Here is a 23,073-nt window from a genome sequence, read left to right as displayed (position 1 = left end):
CTGGTGCAGAAAAGCAAATGTTGCAAGAGGAATTCATACAATCTTTTTGTAGCGCTTATGCACTGCACTCTAAGAAAAAAAGGAGTACTTTTACTCCTTTTGGGGAGTAATTGCATTGCCACAAAAAATAGTCCCTTTCGGGAGTAAATGCACGGGAGTAAATGAATGTCACAGAGTGAAGACCGCATTTCACGCGCTGTTGTAAGAGTCCCAGGTACATAATTGGTGCGCATGCATGAAGATACTTTGAAGCAAACCGTCAACCGTGATATATCGAGTGATATAAAATCTTGCCCCCATACTAGGGCACAATTTGCGAAGAAAGATGCGCTAACTGTTTCTTACTCTGTGTGGCTGGAAAATTGCTACGTTGTGTGAGTTATACAGCCTTATGTCGTTCAAATTGACCAAGGGCACATATTTACGTAGACTTTTGCATTCAGGAGACCATTCGCGAAGTTTAGTGACAATTTTCAGTCCTGGGGAGTAAACGTCGGGACTAAATGTTGGGTTAGGGGACTAAAATGGGGAGTAATTGCAGACTAGGGGAGTAGAAGCTGCAATTACTCCCCATTTTACTCCTTTTTTTCTTAGAGTGTGGGTATGAAAATTTGCTGAATGTGTCCAAAGGTTGTGCTCCTTTTGTTTCCGCGTAAAGAATGTTCGTAATCGTAGTTGGTCCCGAAAAGCCACGAATTCTCATTACTTCTCCGTATACGTGTAAGCTAGAGCCCGGATATTCTAGAAAAGTGTTCCTGGTGGGTTGCAAATACCACAGCAATGAATGGGGCGTCTCATCGCGTGAAAGCAAAAACACTATGGCTTGAAGAATTGTCATTTTCAACTCATTCAATTCATTTGTCAATTGTCATTGTCAGAATAATCCTTCCGTCCCGTATGTGCCTCTTCCCCACGAATGATGCACATGTAACACAGATTCACTTATGCGCATGGCAAGAGCGTTATAGCTCATGGAATGGCTCATACATATATTGTATACGTACCTTGAGCTTGGCATTCCTAACTTCTCCCGGTGTGTCTGGTATAGCCAGACTCAGTATGTACTTCACTGCAAACACAAGGTGCTGTGAAAGAAGCGAAAGTACAGTTGAAACGATATTGTTCTTCTACCAGGGGATGCTCCCGTACCTCAAACGCGATAACGAAAATGAACCTCATGTAGTCACTCTTGAGGTTTTTGCCAAAGGTGGACGTGAAAGCGATAAGGAACGCGTTGCTCACAACGCCACACACGTTGATGAAACCGAATAGATGGAACCACATACCTGCAAGTAACAGGTCATGTTATTCACATTTGGTCAACAAGTGAAGTAAATATTCTATGTAGTAACAGATTGTGTCTTGTGTCAGTTCGCTTTGATTGTGCTACCAAAAAGAAAAAGAAGAAAAAAACTCACGAAAACGGTAATTAGATTCTGTTTTGCAGTCCCACACTCTCAAAAAGAAAAGTATAGTTTTTTTTTTTTTTTTGATGACTAGATGCATTCCCACAACCAAGTCTCTTTTGGGACTAAATGCACGGAAGTTTATGCAAAATTTAAGGTCGGAAGTAAATTTCAGGGCCTGGGGACCAAAAAGGGAGTACTAATTGCAAACTAGGTGGGTAAAAATCCAGCGAACCGGTAGAGATGTAGGAAGGGAGTTGCCTCAGGACAGAAGCCGCCGATATTTCAAACAGAGATTGTTGAAGAACAGTCTCTGTTCGAAATATCGGCGGCTTCTGACCTGAGGCAACTCCCTTCCTAATTGCAAACTAGGGAAGTCGAAGCTGTAATTGCTCCACAAGTTACTTTTTTTCTTTGCTTAAAGTGTATCATGTGTTATCACGTGACTTTGCTAATTGCTCTGGTGACGGCGATTCAAAACACATAGAGTGAACGTTTGATGTGAGAATCTTATGACGTCATTTCCCGCACTTTCTCAGGAAGCATGTCATGGGCTCTTTAACTAAGCTAACTTAAGAAGTCTGAAGTTTTAAGTAACTTAAGAAAACAGCTTGAAAGAAGCTCCGAGTCATTTCCATTCGAACTCTGAGCAGACCGCGATAAGAAAGGCTCAGTACACACATAATTAGTCAACACGTCAGACTGGCATACAATACCGTGTCCTTACCAATGTCGTCATCCCTGTGCGCAACTGGCCTTCGGTTTAACCAGAGCAGCCTGTTGGAATCGATGCGCAGATCCAGAATATTGTACAGGAGAGCCAGCAGGGGAGCCAGCGGGAAAGACGCCGCGAATAGCTACAGGGAGGCAGGAAAAGATATGTCGCTGAAACCGGGTTTGTATAGTACATGCAAAGGTACCCTAGGAGAAAATACTGCGATTCTCTAGGATGAGAACATTGCAACTATCAGAAGGCAGGGCAGGTTATGTAGGAAAGGGCAAGCAAAACAAATGAAAACACTGCTTTGAAAGTGTCTTTTACACGGGCCCCAAGTTGTCGCTCTAATCAGCGGGCGCGCTAAGCGTGACAATATCGTGACGTCAGTATCACCGACGGTGGACCAATGGGTGAATCTCCGAGAAAGATCCCATACCTGCCCCCCCCCCTCCTCCCCCTATTTGTTCTTTTCTTTTTGGAGTTTCTTTGTTTATTTGATATTTATTTTTCTCTTCTTCTTCTTCTTTTTTTTAATGCTTCTTGGTCATCTTGTGGTTGTTGTTTTTTTCTGCTTTCTTTTACTATTCACGAGTTCTGGAGTAGCCTGATCCAACTTTGTCGTGTCTCACATCTCCACATTTTTTTATATTTCAATCAATCAATCATCCCATTCCTTTGATTGCACCACAGATCTACACGATGAGAAGACCTGGAATGTCCCGACGAGTGTGTAGTACCACTGCCTGTAGCACCGGTAAAGCGAACTATAGTTATGATACGTCAGTGCGAGAATGTCATCAGCGTATATGCACCATACAGCACGTGCTGGCACAACACAGGTAACCCGATATCCAGTTGAACACGTCATCAACGTCCCGGGGGCAGCGCTAATATGTGAGGTTCCGGTGAGTATTGGGAAACGACTGCAAATAGTAAGTTGCAAACTTGTCCATTATGAGCTCTGCTTGAAGTAACATCACACAGCAGAAAGAGCAGCATAGTACAGCATTGAATGCGAGCTAAATATGCCAGTACTCGGTAATCTTTCGCAGATCAGGAGACGCTGATATTTCGAACACACACACAGAGAGAGAGAGAAATACATGATCACGATGATATGGGGATGACTTCCGCTCATTGAGCAGACACTGTTACAGAATATCAGAGTTCTTCGATCTTGGGCTACCTATTTGCTTTAATATACTTTCACCAGATCACTGGATTTTCCAATTTTCGACTGTACCTTTGCGGTATTACTCGTATAATGCGTATTTATTCGACAATCGCATAGCGCAGATGTGTAACATAACAAAATTTCCACAATGTTGCGGTGTTAGCGAATTTTATAAAATATCTTGCCGAGTTTATTGCGCTGACTACAAAATAAAAGAAACCGTTCGATAGAGGGCACCTGCTTACTTGTGCTTCGAGTAAGGGAAATGTACATGAAGGGACGGTCGCAACCCCATCTATGAAACCGACACCACAATGTTAGTCATCAACCGACAATCTACTTGGCTAATTTTTTCGTGCTTAGATGTTAGATAAACGAATTTTAAAGATCGGCGCTGCTTTCGCAGCTGCAGAGGCTCCGGCGGCGTGACGTCACTTCCTAAACGGAGGAGTGAGAGGGCGGCGCCGAGAGGAGAAAGGCGACGTCCACGCCCCGTACTCTGTGACACGCCCGCATGGCCGTGGCATTCCTTTTCTCAAGGACGCGCCCTCATTGGTTCTTAGGGAGTGACGTTTTCTCGTTTTTCCAGAGAGGGAATTCCTGCATACTCTCAACATCCGGCGTCTGCCATTACCATGTATTCCATCGCATAGCAGTCAAACTACGCTACTTTTTCGCCTGTGATTTTCGATATCGTGGTCAGTGAATGGTACGAGGGTTAAAATGACACAGCACTCTTAGAAATGAGGGGGGGGGGGTGATGGCAGGATAGGCTCGCCGTTGTTGGCCTCTTAGAAATGAACTTCACCGCATAGCACGCTCCTAGCCAACCATCATCTCGAATGATATCGTTATCTGCCCTGATTTGTTGAAAACGGAAGGTATACGCCTTTTTATGACAATTATGAACAGCGTGTGTCACAAAAAAGGCGTACGCCTGCCGTTATGATGTTCATTTTTAAGCGTGTATAGTTTCGAGATCGACTGGAACGGATGTGACCGTCCCTTTAAAGTAGCGTTTATGTACTTGATTCTTCGAGTATTCTTCATAACTAGTTACATGCAGAGTACTTCATTTCGTGAACCCATACTCTATCTGTGCATCGTCCTTGCTGAGAGAAAAAAAAAGAACAAATGCCTTACGATAGGCAACGGAGACCGTGCATGCATCAACTCACGTGGACACACAAGGAAATGAAACATTGCCCCTGCATCTGATATCGGCCAACAGCGAGAAGAGCAGTAGGACAAGGTAACGGATTCGTTGAGAGGCAATTTCTGTTTGCAATGGCCATCGATTGCGTCGTCTCTATGGAAACGAGTTTATACATTAAGTGATTGAATTGCGCTGCAGTAATCATGCCTTGTGCGTGTGTCCCGATAATTTCCACAAGGCACTCTAGAGGGCTCCAATGAGCCAACAAGTAACGGTGTACGGGTAGGATCAGATCAAAGGGACAGGCGCTAGCGCGACGGGCTGCGTAGTGCTTTCTCGCGTGCGGGTGCCAAGATATGCATGATTGATGTGCGTGATTGGAGAAAGTAATCGCAACTCGCACGTGGCATTAATTATGAGGTGACCATTCAGTGACTCGTTTGAGTATTGCACTAGCGTCTTATAAATAGTTCAAAAGTCAATCGCAGTTTGCGTGTTGCAAACGGGACGGTGGATTTGTTTATGCTACTATAGGTTTCGATCCCAGGTCACCTCCCTGATACATGCACTTGCTCCGTCGTACATCCAAATTCTTTGCTCATGTAGTAATGTTACTACGTTACACCCGTTACCACCTAAATTACCGTTACCTTACCACATACTGTTACCGTTGCCATCTAAATGTTACACCTTTTATGTGATAACTGTAGTGACTCGCCTGTAATGGCTCTCACTGACTGACTGATTGACTGTAATGGCTTTCCCGTTTTCCGCACATCTTTCTTTTTCTCTAATGCACGTGCGCTAGATGCGTTACAGTTTCGACTGAGTCAGAAGTTGTCTATTTCCATGTGCACAGCACTTCCCAATTTTTGAAAAGTAAGTGTATCATACGCGTATATACACAGAACCTTGTGGTTGAGGAAGACAAGAAGTACAACACGTCACGGGGGCCCACAGGAGTCTTCGTGTCGTGTTGTACTTCTTGTGTTCCTTGAGCTCACACTCTTAAAAATGAACTTCACCGCATAGCATGCTCCTAGCCAACCATCATCTCGAATGATATCGTTATCTGCCCTGATTTGTTGAAAACGGGAGGCGCACGCCTTTTTTGTGACAATTATGAACAGCATAAGTGTCACAAAAAAGGCGTACGCCTCCCGTTTTCAACAAATCAGGAAAAATAACGATATCATTCGAGATGATGGTTGGCTAGGAGCGTGCTATGCGGTGAAGTTCATTTTTAAGAGTGCAATGTTTTATGTATCATGAACCTTCACCAGCTAGACGCCACCCTTCGGTTATCCCAATTATACACTCTTAGAAATGCACTTCACCACATAGCACGCTCCTAGCCAACCATCATCCCGAATGACAACGTTCTCGCCCGTGATTTGCTGAAAACGGGGGCCGGAGCGTATTCTGTGCCGTGCATAATGGCCCAAAATAGGCTCCGCCTCCCATTTTCAACAAATCAGGGGCGAGAACGTTGTCATTCGGGATGACGGTTGGCTAGGAGCGTGCTATGTGGTGAAGTTCATTTTTAAGAGTGTAGGTACACTTGTATTACAATCTGGTGTACTCAATCTACGTGTAGTTGTTTTAGTTGCTGTTCTCTTGGCACATATTGGCCGTAAACAAAGGATAAGATCATAAAAGTGAGAGAGGCAATGGTGACTCACCACTAGATAACCGTACTGTATAATCTTCTCGGCAAATTCATCCCTTCTGAATTCGGCATCTTCCTGCTTGTACATCTCCTTCAGCAAGTAATGCTGCTCGAAGATTTTTTCGTCCGTCACTTTGTACATCACTCCCCACTTTCTGAGCTTGTCTTTTGTGAAACTGCAAAAAACCGAATGGAATTTAGAAAAACAGATCGGAAAGGGAGTTTCAACCTTCCTCAAAATAGAAACTAAGCCGTGGTGTATTCAGCTAACGAAATTACCGAATGAATACTCACGGCCACAGTACGTCGTAGCAGAACTTAGGAAATGGTTTCACAATCATGAGAATGAGAAGTTGCAAGGACAGCAAGGACATGCACGTGTCCCTTCCGGGATGGCCACATCGATCCTTGAAGTCGTCGCCGAGTCCAAACAGACCGGAGTGACCCTGTAAAGACGAGGTAACGTAATAGTTTACAGAAAAATACAACAAAATAAATCGAACTAATCAATCAGCAGGTTTAATAAGAGATGAGAGTTAATGTTATACCTCCCTGAAGAAGGCGGTGTAAAACAAGGACGCGTAGGTGTTCGTGAATTGGAAGGCAAAGAGCTTGATGATCAAGGCGTCGTTGTACATGCTTCCTGTCCTGTGGTTCTCTATAGAAAATTGAATTATTATGATATAATATACGTAGACACAAATGCAAGAAGGACACCCCCACCCCCCACCCCGGAGAATCTAGATGATTGAATCAATGCGAGAACAGAGCGCACTCAAGAAAAAACCCAAACGCTAGAATATGAAAGGTCGCGATGAATGAAGCTCATGCTTAGAAAATACGTCGTTGTTGGCAGTGAAGCATTCATACAATGCGTGTATTCACATGAAACGTCGTTTATGTAAAGCTTAGATCTTCCTCAGCATCAATACATCCGAGTTGATCGCGAGTTCTTTATTTCCTATGGTATTATTTTTCTTCGGCGTCGTTTGTTTGTTTGTTTGTTTGTTTGTTTGTTTGTTTGTTTGTTTGTTTGTTTGTTTGTTTGTTTGTTTGTTTGTTTGTTTGTAACGAAAAAAAAGGAGAAATCAGCGTCGTCATTCCTTAGCTATTAACGGTATCCGTAGTATCCATTAATCCAGATCCTCCGTCATGACTCGAATGGCTTTGATTGATCCGTGTGGATGCTATGGGACTTCAGCAATCCTCTCCCCTAATTAGACGAATATCGGCGCCCGAGACGCCTAATTGTTTTTCGCGTCTGTTGTCCTGGGTGCCCGGAGACTAATGCCCGGAGACTGAAGTGTTTCGGTATATACTTAGCACGATTTGATTGCTACGTATGCGACTTGAAAATCTGATGTGGATACTATCACTAGGGCACTGATGCAAAGAGTGCATTCAGCAAGGTATTGATGGATTGCAAGCACTGCCTTACCCCAATCTGTGAGCCGTTCAGCAACGTATATGTAAATCTGCAAAAGAAAGTTGATTTATGTCACTCAACAAATAGAGGACGTCATGAACTGCATTCGTATGTGCGAACGTGTTAAAAATTATAGTGATCAAATGATGGTTAATTCAGTGTTATTCGACGGAATACACGACAAGAGCAGACGCCTGATGTTGAGAGTACGCCGGAATTCGCGCTCTCGAAAAGGGAGAAAACATTACTCCCTAAGGCAGCGTTTGGGGAAACTTTTCCCAGCAACTGTGAGCAATTTTCGAGTTTCTGGCGGGCGTTGGAGATTGTTCGTCGCGAGATTCTTTTAGAAAACAAACTCAAGACGAATCTTACCTTTCCTAGTACCATGATGGAAAGAGTGTTGAGTGTCGGAGCAACTATGGAGCCATGGACCACCTCGCACGTTGTCTCACCATTGCAGTAGGCGTTGTACATGTACACTTGATAAAGTGTCACAGCCAGTACGCTGATGAGTACGACCACGGACTGAGACAAAGATATGATAATGCGTTAGATGAGGCGGCTGAGGTACTGGTGATAATGCATTTATGGCATGTCGTTCTCTTCATTTTCAAGTATTTTCCTGTTGCGCTGATGGGTAAAGAAAATCGCGTTAGGGTCTTCCGTTTGAATAATATGCTATCAATACACGGACAATATTAATTTCACCTTCTCTCCTTTTGTTTTTATGGTAGCATGCAAAAGGTTTGATATACTGTAAACGTATTTTTATTCGCGATGTATTAATTTTCGCGAATCGCGCATCCAGTCGTTTGAGAAATTATTCGCGAGCAAGTAAAATTTCGCAATTCTGGGCTGTTTCCTTTCGCGGGATAAACGTCAGGCTGTGTTCGAGAGTACAATTTTTCTCGATTTTTTTAGCGGTCGCGAAATTCGCGAAAATTAATACATCGCGAATAAAAATACGTTTACAGTAGCCACAAGGTCGCGCTCTAGAGAGATCACATGTGTGGAGCGGCTCACTACAATATCCGAACGTCATCATTTTTTAATGTAATCCATTAACGTCATCGTGGAAAGCCAGAAACGTAGAGAAGATCCATCCTTTGCGTATACCCCCCTACCTGTGAACGTCCGTCGCTTGCAGTTGCTGTTGTTGTTGTTGTTGACGAAAAAATAATAATAATAAGGAAAGACTGAATTCGTCACACGCTCGCAGTTTCTCCAGACATCAGCGCGTTATGTGCAATATGTCCGTGTCCAGCTTGTGCAAGAATAATATGCTCTATGCCCATTTGACCTCATATCCCTTATTTGATCCCTTAACGAGCTAAACTCTCGCCCCCTCTCTCTCTAAAAAAATCGCTTGGTCCCTGGCCACATCCAGCCTACCAACGCTCTGTCCTCAAAGCTCTCTTCATCTATCTGGATACCATATAGGACTCCGATCCTTATTGTGAAGGGGCTCATTATTTCATTAACCGCATCACCACCAGCAATGGGGTAGAGCATCGCCCCTGGGGATGAAACTCCCCAGTCATCATGTTGTAATACAGTTGTTGGTGTTGTTGACTTCATATTGTAGAACATACAGAAACAGAATGTAAGTAAGCTTGTTGGTTGGTTGGTTGGTTGGTTGGTTGGTTTGAAAAAGAAACGTATGGAGAGGTATAGGCCAAAACAAGAGCGTGTAGGCTAGCCATTGGCAACGTTTCCCTAAGTCTGGTCCCTCTGGGGAGGTATACAGTCAACCCTCGATTTATGAACACCCTCGGTTTCCTGAAAAACTTTTCATAAATCGAGGGATTCATAAATCGAAAATTCCGTTAGGTGAGTACTATCGAGCAGTATTTGAGAGTTGGGATTGCATTTATAATGTAACACATAGTTAGCACAATAGCTGACATGGACCGGGACCATGTCAGCCATGTTATGCTCAGAAGTCCTTCTGACCTGCGGCCACCTTATTCATAAATTGAGGTCAGGAACACTTGGTCCCCCTAATGCGTCCCTGGAAAACCCGTTTGTTGTCCGGATTTCCAGCGTTTAAGAACCGAGGGTGCAATACCTGGAAAAAGTTTCGTCCGTTCCGGCGTCATTCATAAGACCATAGAATAATCCCTTTGAAGGTTTCTGTTGACCTCGGAATGATCCGTTCATAAATTGAGAGCAAAAACACTGGGCAACTCCTAGTTCGTTCCCAGAAATTCCATTTATTATTCGGATATCGAGGTTCATAAAACGAGGGAAAAACTCATGTAAAAAGTTTGGTTCCTTGTGCTCCTATTCATAAAACGACGGAATTCATAAATCGAAGGTTCATAAATAGGGGTTTGACTGTACTACACGTGGACAGTGTGTCTACCTTGTCCGGTTGTGTCCGTCCGTCCGTATGTCTCCCCAGACTCAGGGAAACGCAACTAACAGGTGACTATATGTGCGGCGGCCGTTCCTTACCATCATGACAAAGAACCCTCCGGAACAGCAGTACTTGAATATCCTGTGAGTCATTGGATAATGCCAAGATAGAACCCCCGTTACGGGATCCCTTACGGCCACGGTGCCGTAAAACTGAGGCACTTCGGGTTCTTCCGCGGAAAAATGGTCCACGTTCCATCTGTGGGCTAACGAAGCTTGACGACGTTTCCAGATCTCCAGGAAAACGGTTCCTAGAATTAAAGACACGCACATGGCTATAGTACGATGTAGAACGATGCGTTGTCAAACTTGAAACACGGCGTAAACAAGTAATCCAGTCGTACACGCTTAAAAATCAACGTCACCGCATAGCACGCTCTGAGCCAACCATCATCTCGAATGATATCGTTATCTACCCTGATTTGTTGAAAACGTGAGGCGTAAGAATTTTTTGTGACACTTATGCTGTTCATAATTGTCACAAAAAATTCGTACGCCTCCCGTTTTCCACAAATCAGGTCCCATAACGATTTTATTCGAGATGGTGGCTATGAGCGTGCTATGCAGGCGAAGTTCATTTTTAAGCGTGCATGCAGTCTCTGCGTCACCCGTTGTGCCTGAGGAGGGTGGGGGGGTATGTTTATTAAAAGAAAGAAGAGAAAAGAGTAAAGGCCAGCCAGGGAAATAGCCGGCTTCCTATTCAAAAAAGAAAGAAAGGAAACCGAAACGCACAAAAAAAGCACAGCCTGTGCCTGAGCTAGTCGTTACGTGAAGTGCTTGCGTGCCACTCAGTGCATAAATCCGATGGTTTAAGGGGCACGAAAGCGCAAAAAAAATTATTCTCGCGGAATGAAAGACGGCGTTACCTTGAAAACAAGCGGCTCGACTACACGTGGCGGCCTCCCATTGGTGCCCGCTAACGATTTCCCGCGGCGATGGTTTTGCGGAGACCAATGGGAGGTATCCGTGTCTCCTAAGAAGGCGAGACGTACACTCTAAAAACAGAACTTCACTGCAAAGCACGCTGTGCACCAACCATTGCCACGAATTATAGGGTTATCGCTTCTGATTCGAGGAAAGTGGAGGGCTACGCCTTTTTGTGGCAATTTGGATATATGATAATTGACACAAAAAGGCGAACGCCCTCCTCTCTCCTCGAATCAGAAGCGACAACCCTATCATTCGTGGCAATGGTTGGCGCACAGCGTGCTATGCGGTGAAGTTCTGTTTTTAGAGTGTATTGTTTTGTATTATTTTCAAGGTAACAGCATGCTTCATCCCACAATATCACCGTTACTTATCTGTTGTTCTTGTTTTTCCGGCTGAGTGGCTTCTGCAGCTAATGGTGTACACTGTCACAGTGCAAATACTGTCCTACAAGCAAGTGCATATCTTTTGTGGCATATGCACTCTCTACGAGCTATGCAGTGCATTGTTTACAGATTTTACAGATTGTATACTTTGTAGAATTTGCTCTGCATAGCATTTCGCAATGCAGAGTAAAATCCGCCATGAAAGATTCAAGGTGGTTCACCTGCATCACTTTGCCTACGTTGCTTCAGAAAGAAGCGGATCGAAAGATGGTCGATGCGTCCGTACCAATCCATAAAAGCGGGGAGCGAAACAGTTTTTACGGCTCTCGAAGGGAGTGCGTCGTAAAATAGCAAATACTCGAACCGCTTCGGTTGAGCCGTAAAAATATACGTCTTGCTAATCGCTTTCTGTTCTATGTCACGATGAATGGTCATGAGGAGTCGTTTTTCTTAGCAATTGCTGCGAAGCAATTTGTCCCTGTAAGGTGATTCCTCCGACAGATAAACAGAGCGGGAATGTTTGCGGTAAAGAGCCCCGGTCATCCACGTGCCATAGGAACGCGGTCGTTTCATATCCCGAAGACGTACTTCCTGTCCGGCCCGAGTGACGCATTGCCGGTGTGAATAGCGAGTCTTAGTGCAGGTTCCGACAAAAGTTTACGGAACAAGCGTGCGAGGTTCTACGGCGCTACACCTTACCGGCGGACGTAAGCGGACTCGTTCACTCGTTCAGAAAGGAGGAGGAGTGCGCCGGCAGCGATACCAGTCCAAACCACTTCCCGAGCACATTCAAGCTGTGGAGCCATTCAAACGAGACCGAAACTACCGCGGTTTGTCGCAACCAGCGCTCTCGGCCACCCCTCTGGTAGAGTGGACGAGTCTGCTTCCGCTGGCCGCTATATAGGGGGTATCGTGCTGAAGAAAAAGTACGCCACCCGCATGTTCCGTAAACTATCGTCGGGACCCGTACATCCCCTATTGAAAAAGGTCTCATCTAACCTCAGAAAACATTGAGGTTATACCCCGGAAATCCCGAAGATCTGCTGAGGTAACACCAGGAGCTCCTGGAGTCACCCCAAGACGTCTTGGGGTAACCTCAAGACATTCTGGGTTATCCATGACTTGAAAACCCGAGACGAGGTAGAGGATGATAACAGACAAACACAAACACCGTGTTTGTGTTTGTCTCTTATCATCCTCTACCTCGTCTCGGGTTTTCAAGTCATGGATCGTCACCACCAGCTCGCTTGCTACCTAACTTTCCTTTCGTTATCCTGGGTTACCTTAAGACGTCTGGAGATATGCTAAGCGACAACGTGACTACCCTAAAAGGTTCTGTGGTTTACCCAGGGCTTTCTGACGTTAGCCTAGGAACTCTTGGGGTGTTACCCCTAAAGCCTCTGGCGTTACCTCAACATATTATGGGGTTGATGACAAAGGGGGTGGTTCAAAAATAATCTGAGGAACTGCTCACTGGAGCCCAGCAGTAACTGGGCAACAAGGGGCCGGTTGAAGAAATAGGAAAAAATGAGGAAAGACAGAGAGATTCTGAATCATAAAATAGAGAGTCTGAAAAGTAATTATAGCCTCTGTTGTCACGTCACTGCCACGATAAAAATAGCACAGTTCCCTCATCGTTACCGCACGCCATGGTTACCCTACGTCGTAGGGGTACCCCAAGGCTTAGAGTTATTCCAGGCTGTAGAGTTACCCCAGGACATAGGGTTACTCCAAACGTCCATAATACCTTAAGATCCCAGGCTCTGGGGTAATCCCAAGAATAAATCTTCAACGGGGATCGGAAGAACACTACGGACTCAATAAGACAACTGAAGTTATCAAATCTGAGCTTAGCAACATGATGTCTGTTTCAACGTCGCAGCTGGACTTTTTTTCCTCTCCTTTTTCCTTTCCTTTTTCTTTCGGTTTCCTTTTTGGTTTCTGTTCAGACAAACAACATCCCATGCATCCCATGTAACCTGAGGAAAGGCACCGATTTCGCAGGCACCGTTAATTACGTTGGACATCAATAACACCAAGAGCGAAAGCAGGGAGTGGCGGTATGATGGATGTGGTAATATTTAATCAGGCTTGCGTGTAAAGCGATTACCATAGCTGCCAGCGACTTCCTAATCTGGTTATTGTTCACGAAACAGCACGCAATCCGTTTATAGATATTGCAATAGCCTACACAAACACATCACAACTCTCGAATCGTCTCTTCCATTCCTGCGTTCCTACTCATTACGTAAATGAGGAGTCATTAGTTGAAGAATGTCAAAATTATATTATAATATAATTAATATTCTATAATTCGAATGGAATCTTTTTAAAACCGCACAGTCCGCTTCATCCCGTGAGATTGGTCTCGTTTGTCAAGCATTAGCGCCATGAGAACCTGCCTATCCTTACCTGACCTCTTAGTTCGCCGGAAGATATCACGCATAACCCTACTCCATAAATTGTATCATTCAAACACTCAACTCAGGTCCGCACTTCTACACTCACCATGATATATATGTCCTCACGCATTGATCATCATCACAAAATCAAACGTCCCGTAAATGTAAAACGACAGCTCATCATCATTCATTTCTAGCTTCTACCGTCAGGGATTTGAATGACCTGCCACCGACAGTCGTAAACATTATCGAACGCCTCAAAGTTCAGGACAGCTGCTACTAACTGCTTCATTTGTTAGCTGAAGTTTTTTTTTGTCCTTTTCTCTGTTTGTTTTACTCTCTCTCACTCTCTCTTTTCTTTTTATTTTGTTGCGTTCGTGCCTTCTGATTATCATATTCCAACACCTTCTATATTGTACATGTTTCTATGCATTATGCATTACATACTGTATTATATTACTATGTATTGTACGCTTCATGTGTACCAATGCCCAGCCCCTGTGTAATGCCCCGTGTAAGGGTCCTGAGGGTAATGTATAAATAAATAAAATTTGATATCTGCCATCATTCTAACGACTAACGCCCTTGGGGAATGTGCGTCCTGCTCCGACTTCTAAGGGAACTCTGCCGACATATGTCTGAATGCCCGTCCGAGGAAAACCCAGGAAAGACCCCACACAGCACAGCTGGCACCGGGATTCGAACCCAGCCACCTCCCAGTATCGACGTGACATGGCCAGCACGATAACCACTGGGCATGATGAAGGAATTGATCTTCTAATAGGTCCCTCATGCAAGATAGCACACCAATCGAGGCTCGTGAACACAGGCACAGTTCCCTTAGAAGTCGGCCCAGGACGCACATTCCCCGAGGGCGTCAGTCGTGACGTTGCCCATCTCTGTGAGGCCACAACCACCACCGCCACCAGGCCGAGTCAACGTACTTTCTACGGTGGCCATGAAGAAGACGACGACGATTATATAACTAGGGTGCCTGACTGTCTGAATACTAGCTCCCTCTCCCAGAGGCACCCTAGTATTCGGGCACCCTAATGATTCTGCCTCACGATGATATTGAGGAAGGAACAGGAAAGGTAACAATTTTAAAAGAAGGAGTACTATATTGCATTACGGTACTGACTGCCCTTCTTACTGATTCAGCAACACCGAATTAACGTGAAAGGTACCAGTGGGAGAAGGAGATTTGTGTAGCTTCCCTCTCTTTTCTGTATAACGCTTCCTGGAGTAGCCAGTCCCGAGTGGCTCGGGACTAACATTTGCATTTTTTTTTCTTTTACAAATCAGTCAATCAATCAACCAGAAGGAGCAGGCTCAAATAAGATAACTTTCATTCGTGTACTCTCGCTTAATGTATTCCTGGTATGAAAAGGCCATTCAAAGTCGATGAAGACCTGTATGGACCGGAAAGGAGACGGGGTAACCAACACCATCGATCTGGTCATTTCCTCGATTCCTTTTATTCGAGACATGCGACGTATGGCCTTGGCATTCAACGCCCGTATCAGCACAATGAACACAATGTACTCGCCACTTGAGTTCCACAACGAACATGAGCACGAAACTATGACGCGGCCTTCAACGTCGATAACGTCATTAGTGAACTTTCTGGAAGAGCAAGGAAGGCAGAGGAGTTTCATAACCTTGGGAATACCACAGAGTATGGTTCACATATGGTTCACACGGTATACCAGAGTATCCTAGAAGAACACAGAGTGTGGTCCACATAGGCGGCGCTGAGATAGAATCACGTGAAGCTATCGCAGAAGAGCCCTACGTCAAAACCCAAGTTGGCCGTTTTGAACGGCGAGAAATACGGTAATTGGACAGTTAAGTAGCTTAAAGTTCTACACCTACGTCTACTAAAGGTCTACGATGAACAGTTACCAACTAGTTCAGATCTTTCGGATTATGCAAGTTCGGAAAACCATTGTCTCCTGTCGATCGCATCTGAGAGACGAAACCGGGAACGTGCGAGGAGAAAAATGACAGCTCTTGAAGTCGGCTTCCTCGCATCATCACTCATATTGGGGCGAAGTACTCTTTACAGGCGACACTTTTTCGAGGATTTTAACCATTTTGAAAGCTATAGAAAAACAAAAGCACTGAAGACGATCATAGATTTATTGTGGTACGAGCTTTCGTGAACGAGGCTCGCGTTCAGGTACCTGAGGTACCTGAGGTACCTGAGGTACCTTAGGAAGTGCAGCCTCTGCCCTTCTACGTCTTTCAGCTTCATTTTGAAAGCTTTGATTTAATTCGTGTGATGTATATCGTGGACTCAAGCCTCACTGCGTCGGTGTTGTAGATAAAGAAAGAAAGAAAAAAACACACACACACACACACACAACTGAGATACGCCTTAAAAATCAACGATTCCAACTGGTTCCAATGTTACGTGACAGGGCATTTTGCGGATTTCGAAAAAGCCACATAATCGGAAAGTGCACAACAGAATTTGTCGGATCAACCCGAGGTCGGGAGCGTTTAGACACAATGCATTACTTTTTGTTTACTAACAAGTGAATCATGTCAGATACGGCTATCGAGGTACAGATAGAAACACAATCAACGAGCTGGACATAACGAAGACCTAGAACAATATGCTCTTCTTTCTTCAAATACGGTACTTGTGGATTGACTGTCAACCAACCAGTGATGGGAGGTACTTGAAGTACCCTTCACCCTTGAAGTACCGGTGAAGTACACTTGAAGAAGCGCGATCTTCTTTCATCATAGCAATTGAAACATAATTACCTCGCGTTTTATTACTACCATGTGTTGAAATTTCCAGCGATGCTCTCCAAATTTGTAATGTACTGAGTACTTAAAATCAGTTTGCAAAGTAGAATTTGGCGAATTCGGTAGTCCGAATTTGGCTTCCATAACCTTTATATGTATGCCTTTTTCATGAACGTAGCTCGCAGAACACAAGCTTTAAGCTTTGCAGCGTATAACGGAACACGCTTGTATGGCTGCATGTTTTATCAGTTTGTCGACCAGGAGACATCAATTATTCAACAAGTACGAGCATTCGAATACTCGTGAATTTATGTCCATCCTCCGTTGCCTTTGCAATCCCTTGAGGCATTTTAAACAGCAATCGGGACAAGGGGTTCGTGGAACAACGACAGAACCAAGGTAGAGCAATCGGAGAGCTGCATAAAACTTTGCTACTGTGGTTAAAAGAACTAATCACATCAAATATACAAGCATGAATGTTATCTGTTGATTCGCCACGGCAGATACGGTGAATTAAAGACTACACTAAAGAGAGTAGAGGCACACTCTTAAAAATGAACTTCACCACATTGCACTCTCCTAGCCAACCATCATCCCGAATGACAACGTTCTCGCCCATGATTTGTTGAAAACGGGAGGAGGAGCCTATTTTGTGCCTTGCATAATGGCACAAAATAGGCTCCTCCTCCCGTTTTCAGCAAATCAGGGGCGAGAACGTTGTCATTCGGGATGATGGTTGGCTAGGAGCGTGCTATGTGGTGAAGTTCATTTCAAAGAGTGCAGGTACTATAGTAAGCCGTTGATAAAGTGGCTTCTGAAGTACCGCATCTACCGCGCCCAATGAACGGATGGGATTCTGAGTCATGTACGCTGCCAGTGGTTTCGGTATGTACGATAACGTCGCGGTAACGTTATCAGCGGTCTAATAACGCTAATCTAATTGACCTTCTTACTGCAAGCCCGGTAACGACACAGATAGCGCAAAATGACAGGATAAAACGCGTCTCACCCCAAAGGCAAATGGTGAAAGCGAAAAATGGCGTCAGGAACGTGTCGCCGGCAGCTTTGATGACGTCGACGACATAGATGAACGCATTCACGTCACTGTAAAGTACAGACATCAGTAAGAATCGTCTACCACAATGCTTAACAATATTAAGACAAAGTCAGACAGGTGGCGCTTACGTGTAATTAACAGCATGTGTGCCGTTTCTCAGGAGAGTATCTTTGTCATTGCTGACCCTGCAAAGAAAGAGCTGGTTTTTCTCGACGCTCTCTTGTCACAGTTTCATTTATCTGGATGACTTTTTATCTGGCCAAGTGTTACATTTCCATTATAACGTCGAAACACGCACAAGAAATTGTAGCAAATGAAACAAAAGAAACAAGTAGGAGTCATTACAGTACAAAGAAGTAGCAGAAAGAATACAGTAGTCGCAGGACTCATCAATATATACAAGTACGGGGTTTGCATATAAATACAAATAAATAATAAATACAAATACAAACGCCGAGCTTTCCGGATATAGGGCAAAGGTGGGGCAAGACGCGACATTTTTTGGCTCGACGCCGCCTGTCTCAGAGACCCGTTGCTCCGTGTGCTTGAAACTTTACTCGCAGGTGGCTCTGCATGTCCGCTTTATTGCGCGTTAGAATTGTCCGGATTGGTGTATGCGTTGAAGAGAAGAAAAAAATCGGTTACTTCTGCCTGGGCATCCAAAGACGTAAAGTTGTCTACGTGGTACGGAGTAGCCAGCTTCCACGTTGGTGGTGCCAATTTTCTCCTCTTTATTTATTTATTTTTTTTTCATTCACTCACTCACTCACTCTAACACGCCCAATGAAATTGCAAGGTGCCACGTGGGAACACGTAGCGATAACCTTCGAATTACAATCGCGGTAACCACAGTGATGACACCTACTTTTCAATGACACCAAAGAAGAAGACACCGAGTCCAATGAAGGCTGGCACTATGAGCGATGCAATGAAAGTCCCCACCCAGGCGAAATAGAAGCATATTTTCTCTCCGAAATAATCCCTAATTATGTTCAATGGCTGTCCGGCGAGTAGCTTTCTCCACCGACGATCGAGCAGACGACGCGTGTCAGGAATGGACCTTCGAGGACCAACGACGTTGTCCTGGTTCAGGCGCGAGTTGGCGTCCGTCACTTTGAAAGCTGACACGGACTCGTGAACAGAAGGCACGGCTTCCGATGGCACGTACACTGGTTCCAGGGAGGAGCGGTCGTGCATAACGAAGGCATCTTGATAAACACCTTTCATCAACAGGTAAGCTAGGCCTGAAAGGAAAGGGCGTGGACAAGAATAAATTCTGTATTCGCTCTCTGCGCTATTTTCTTCAAAGTTTCTTATATCCACGAAGTGTATTTGTTACGTGGAATGTGCTTTGGATAGAACATCCGTCACAAAGCTTTTTTTTTTTTATTGATAGGTTATTTGATAAGCGAAGTGGCTCGGGGACATAACGGTAAGATAGCAACGACTCATGCCTGTCTTGGTGTCCCATAGGATCCCCTGAAGTAGAGTTTCAACATGCAGAGAAAAAAACAACGTTCCCGTTGGCGGAGAGCTGTTGACATAAATTAAATATTGGATCACCATTGCATAGTTGAGACACAAGTATGTTTTTACGTTGGTGCTATTCCCGCGCGGTACTTTATGTGGCCGGCACCCCCAAAACATGTGCCGATATGACATCGACAATACTCGTAAAATGCTCATTGTCATTGTATCATAAGTGAACTGCTTCTACTTTGCCGTATATTGAAATTCATAATACGTACCTTTCTTTTTATGAAAAATCGCCGCGTTTGTGCGTTCCCCCTTGGTTATGTCTATGTGGATGAGGACGTGGTGCGTCTGATAAACGATAAACAGTCAACATTACAACATAGCTCCAATACACACAGTTTTACACACGACAGACTAACAGACTACACACTCCAGTAGTGCAACGGACGTTATGACACTACAAGGGTTATGTACAATCGGAACAACTGGTGGACGAAATCTATACTAAGATATCCTGAGCTATGAGCACAGCAGAGGACGCCACGAAGGCTTTTGAGCCTTCGTGTCGTGTGTCGTTTTTCGTATCGATCTGTTCCCATAGCACACAAGAACCAGCGAGGTCTCACTTTAAAGCGATGTACTTCTGCCTGGAATCTAAAGACGTAAAGTTGGTACGGAGTAGCCACGTGGTACGGAGTAGCCAGCTTCCACGTTGGTGGTGCCAATTTTCTCCTCTTTATTTATTTTTATTTTTCATACTCATTTTCATTGTCATAAACCATACTCCCGTGTTACTCCCGAACAGTTGGACGTCATTCGAAATGCTCATAAATTTCCCATGGGTATCCCACAGATATGTGTGCATTGTCACAAACAACGCACATCCGGGTTCAAAACACGCCATAAACTCCTATTGTGAAGCTCGCACGAATTCAGAATCGATGCGGAACCCGCAGGTCTAAAACATGCTGCGTCATTGTCCTGGTGACCACCTACGCAGTTTGGGTCCGTCACACGTATCTCACATGCAGCACACCCACACGTTATTTTTATACATTCGATCGAATTTCGAAAGATGTCCTTTTGAAATGTCCACGCTATTTATACACCCGAGTGCAGGTGGACCTCCTATATCGGGCGCCATGTTTATTTGTGGCGCCGTTAACGGTGCGGTGAAATTGGCTGCGTGCATGGGGTACGTTGGCTTTTGTGAAGGGGTAGCTCTAATTGAGCCGCGTCGTTGAAGAATCCGGAGCGTGGTGAAGGGTACTTTCAATGGAAAGGAAGCGTGCCGTGCTGTTTCATAATGTTGTTGAAAATGAGGAAGCACGAGGATGAGGTAACCAAAGGTCAAGATCACACGGCGCAGTTGGCGACTTTTTGGGGTTCAGGATAGTAATCTTTACTCGAAATGAGTGTATTCCCGCGAGTATTGGGGATCATGATAAGGCAAGCCTGAGCGATGGGCAAGACACGTAAACAAACACAAACACGAAGGCTCAAACCAGCAACACGTTTTCAACACGTTTTGAAAACGTTTTGCTGGTTTGAGCCTTCGTGTTTGTGTTTGTTTACGTGTCTTGCCCATCGCTCAGGCTTGCCTTATCATGGAATTTATCCACCAGCTAGCCTGCATTTACGCCATTCTGTCCTTGGCTATTGGGGATCACGACGACAGAGCGGATGTGCGAGCCTCGCGGCACCAGTCAACGCCACCTGGAGTAAGATATAACGGCCAGCCGCCATCAAACCGCTGGTAGCCACAGAAAAAGCCTGTGTCGTCTGCGACGACTGGCTGAAGCAGACGACATCGGGTCTGTCTACGTCACGTGGCGGAGGAGTGAGAGGAGGCATTCGGCAGGCTTCCTGTAGGCGTTGCACCAATTCCGCGTGGAATGAAAGCTTCTCTACAAGAGTTGATTTTGGACGTGTTGGACAAGACTAAACGTAGGTACACCAGCTCTTGCAGAACAAATAAAACAGGCATCGGTGGATCCGCCTGCTGATCTCAAGGTTGGGATTTCCAATCTGGCTGGTGACGCTCACTATGATGATTGCGGCGACGACAATTTCTCCTTACATTAGGTACCCCAACAACACCGAATATCCTCTGTGTGTGCGAATAATGTCCTAACGGATTCGTACGTCCGATGGATATCAAAGGGATATCCATCGGACATACGAATACGTTAGGACGTTATTTGTACATCTAGAGGATATTCTGTGCTGTTGGGGTACGTAGTCCATCCGCAAGGGACGCATATACGTGGCGCCGTGTTGATTTAGGCGGATGTTGCCTGAATACAGATAGAGCTAGTATTCGGTATGACGCGACCACCAAGACAATAGCGATGGCGTTTACGCGCCGCTCTTTCCGCAAATACCCAATATTTGTGGAGGGCTCTGCTTTGAAGGTTGTCTTCCACGTCCGCTATCTTGGCGTGATAATTGACCGCGGGCTCACGTGGACACGGCAAATTAGGGCGATTGGTGCAACCACAAACACGTTTGTCAATGTCATCCGGCATCTTTGTGGATCATCCTGGGGCCCATCCAGTGCTGACGTCCGTCAGGTCCACTCTTCGTCGGTCCTCGGCACCTTCAGATATAGCCTACCAGCGTTCCACGAGTTCTGTGTTTCGGGTGGCAGGGCGTTACTCAGTGCCCAAGCTAGAAGCCTTCGTCTTTGCCTAGGTGTAACTAAGACAACAGAGACCTTCTCCGTTTTGGCAGAGGCGCGAGAACTTCCAGCCCACGTTCTACGCGACAAAGAAACTCTTGGTACTTACACTCGCTTCGTCAGCCGACATACCCATTAATATCTACGAGTTATCTGTGTGACTTCCCCGTCATCCGCATTTTGTCGTGCTCTCCTTCGTCAGCTACATCCCTGCCTACAGCCATGTCTGCTGCGTACGTGCCAAGGACGTGGACATTGAATCAGCCCATCGTACATCAGTCTATCACTGGCATTGCTAACAAAAACAGCATACCACCAGCATGTCTGCTTCGCGCCTAGTGCCGGGACGGTACTCATTGACAGCAAAGCGTCAAGATCGTCTGCCACGTGCATACGACGATCCTCGTAATATACAATGAGCTCCTGTCCTCGGACCATGCTGAGTGGTTTCAATGGGTTCCAAGCCACGTCGCCCTCCACGGTAATACCCGTGCTGACGCCGCGGCCAAACGTGCCCATGCGTTGGAGCCGATTGGTGGAATACACATCTCGACATCCGCCTGCCATCTGCAGCTACGCCGCTCGCTTACTGTCGGCACGAAGCTGTTTGTCAAGGACGTTGCCAAGACCAACCCCTTCTTGGGGTCCATTGACCCAACGATGGAGTATACTATCTGCAGTCGTGTCTCAAGGAGGGAAGAATCTGCCATCCTTCTGCTCCGCCACGATGTCGCCCGCACTCCGTCACTGCTGTTCAAAATGGACCAGCGAGACATACACCCCTATGTTTTACCTGCAACTTTGAGGCAGACATCCGACACCTTCTTCTTGACTGCCGCCGTTTCAAAACGACACGCACAAGTCTCGCTTGACCAGCCTCGGATACTCCAACATCTCTCTTGCAACATCACTTGGCACACGCCGGGCCGATGGTGTATCCGCAACGCTTCTCCACTACCTGCAGGACATCGGTCTCCTCAGCAGCCACTGACATCGTGTGCGGAAGACCTCTGACCTCTGAGCCCACATCGCCTGACTCTGACTTGATTACCACTTGACTACCCGCTGAGGAATTATTTACCAAGGAATAGCAAGTCGTCCTCCCCCCCCCCTCCCCCCGGCTGACTTTTCCTGCCAAAATACATAGATCCGCCTCCCGAACACTGTGGCGTCACTCGTGATCACAGTTGTCCCACAATACAAAATGATCCGTTGTTACGAGTAACGAAGACGCCAAAAAGAGCGTCTCTAACGAAGATAGCGTCAGCTTCTGTTATTCAGACCAGGAGGCAGGCTAACGTCTCCTTCTCCTTCCATAGGTCGCCCAAGCAGCACAATGCACTGAAAGTCGAGTGCAATAGGGGTGGACAGCAATAGGGGTTGGGAAGCAGCACATTGCGCATTGCAGCACAATGTGC

General features: G+C 45.5%; 1 protein-coding gene across 1 annotated transcript in view; it reads right to left on the bottom strand.

Moving 5' to 3' along the window:
* The window catches only part of LOC135394880 (anoctamin-4-like), a 49,549-nt gene that overhangs the window by 2,669 nt on the left and 23,807 nt on the right, over nt 1–23,073 (bottom strand). Inside the window, exons 5-17 of the mRNA XM_064625921.1 lie at nt 19,248–19,323; nt 18,365–18,743; nt 17,628–17,684; nt 17,452–17,546; nt 10,007–10,218; nt 7,922–8,074; nt 7,562–7,598; nt 6,672–6,781; nt 6,418–6,569; nt 6,137–6,299; nt 2,134–2,263; nt 1,150–1,286; nt 1,005–1,085 (exon numbers count right to left, since the gene is read on the bottom strand). Coding sequence (XP_064481991.1) covers nt 1,005–1,085; nt 1,150–1,286; nt 2,134–2,263; nt 6,137–6,299; nt 6,418–6,569; nt 6,672–6,781; nt 7,562–7,598; nt 7,922–8,074; nt 10,007–10,218; nt 17,452–17,546; nt 17,628–17,684; nt 18,365–18,743; nt 19,248–19,323 — 1,782 coding nt within the window. The remainder of the gene's footprint in view (nt 1–1,004; nt 1,086–1,149; nt 1,287–2,133; nt 2,264–6,136; nt 6,300–6,417; nt 6,570–6,671; nt 6,782–7,561; nt 7,599–7,921; nt 8,075–10,006; nt 10,219–17,451; nt 17,547–17,627; nt 17,685–18,364; nt 18,744–19,247; nt 19,324–23,073) is intronic.

This window comes from Ornithodoros turicata, chromosome 5, assembly GCF_037126465.1.
Source record: "Ornithodoros turicata isolate Travis chromosome 5, ASM3712646v1, whole genome shotgun sequence".
Classification (NCBI taxonomy): Eukaryota; Metazoa; Arthropoda; class Arachnida; order Ixodida; family Argasidae; genus Ornithodoros; species Ornithodoros turicata.
Note: the sequence above shows the minus strand (reverse complement) of the source record. Positions and strands in the feature narration are given on the sequence as shown.